The sequence below is a fragment of the Neomonachus schauinslandi genome, chromosome 10, assembly GCF_002201575.2.
Source record: "Neomonachus schauinslandi chromosome 10, ASM220157v2, whole genome shotgun sequence".
Classification (NCBI taxonomy): Eukaryota; Metazoa; Chordata; class Mammalia; order Carnivora; family Phocidae; genus Neomonachus; species Neomonachus schauinslandi.
The window spans coordinates 41,044,971-41,046,295 of NC_058412.1; the positions used below are offsets into that span (position 1 = coordinate 41,044,971).

Consider the following 1,325-nt stretch of genomic DNA (forward strand, 5'->3'; position numbering starts at 1 on the left):
TCCACAGCCCTTCAACCCACAAAGCTAGAGCCACTTAGCAAACTATCTACAAAAACAAATCCCTACTTCTTTTACAAATTCTTTGTTATTTTTCTGATGTTGAATTTTCTTTTTATTACTTGTAAAGTAATAAGATAAGTAAAAGAAAAAAGTATTTGGATATGCATTTTAGTTCTTGTTCAATTTGTCGTAGCTTGAGCTCCTGCCTTGCTATCTTGACACCGTCTTTCTCACATGAAGAAGGGACTATTGCAAGTGTGGCTCAGAACCTGTGACTTGTTTTCTCCAAACTTGAAGCTAGACCATTGTGCTTACTGTTAAGATAATGTCTATTCTTTGACACCAGATGGTAAAAATATAAATGAGCTCTTTTTTGTTATAAAGGAAAAATGCCATAGTCATTTTTATTCTCAACGTGTAGGCTTCAAACATAAGAGTTGTTCAACAGATATTTGTTGAATTATGAATAAATATGCAAGTAAATGAATAAAGGATGTTTGTCATGATTTAGTCAGCAGCTCACACTCTGGGATTATATATCAGCATGTTTGTGTATATTATCTAGGTATTTCTTCAATCAGCTGACCCATCTGAGCTATTTTAGATAGTCTTGTCATTCAATAAATCCTTGTTTTCTTATATCCCCAACAAATATACTCAGTTTCTTAGATGAACCATGAGATTAAGAAAACTGCCTTCCGTTAAATCATACCAAAAGGGCTTGAATTTATTATTTTTTGTAGAAATTAAGAAACTGAAAGGAGATGTGCTAGCTACAGCTATTCTAGTCACCAGGAACAGACGAAAGTTCGGTTGTTGGCAAGTGGCCGGCAGTATTTGCTTGCAGTCATGATGAGTTTGCCCCTCAATCCCAAACCTTTCCTGAATGGATTAACAGGAAAACCAATAATGGTGGAACCTAAGTGGGGAATGGAGTACAAAGGCTACCTGGTATCTGTAGATGGTTATATGAACATGCAGCTTGCAAACACAGAAGAATACATAGATGGAGCATTGTCTGGACATTTGGCTGAAGTTTTAATAAGTTGTAATAATGTCCTTTATATCAGGGGTGTTGAAGAAGAGGAAGAAGATGGGAAAATGAAAGAATAGCATCTTTTGTGGGGAATTTTTAAATATATATTTTTAGACAATAAACATTTTTTTTTCCCCAAAAAAAGAAAAGAAACTGAAAGTAAATGCAAGATATATAAGTCTAAATCACGTCTTGGGAAATGGGAGTAATTTTCAGTGAAGTATTAGCCATGTGATCATGTTAGCTTAGATTTGCCTTTTATCTAAAATATTTATTCAGAGGTTACTGT

The 1,325-nt window shown here is 34.3% G+C and overlaps 1 protein-coding gene across 1 annotated transcript; it reads left to right on the forward strand.

Annotated features, from left to right (window-relative positions):
* Positions 1–852: 852 nt before the first annotated feature.
* Positions 853–1,113, forward strand: LOC110587414 (small nuclear ribonucleoprotein F-like). The gene has a single exon (XM_021697661.1). The coding sequence runs from the start codon at positions 853–855 to the stop codon at positions 1,111–1,113; it is 261 nt and encodes an 86-aa protein (XP_021553336.1).
* Positions 1,114–1,325: the final 212 nt, after the last annotated feature.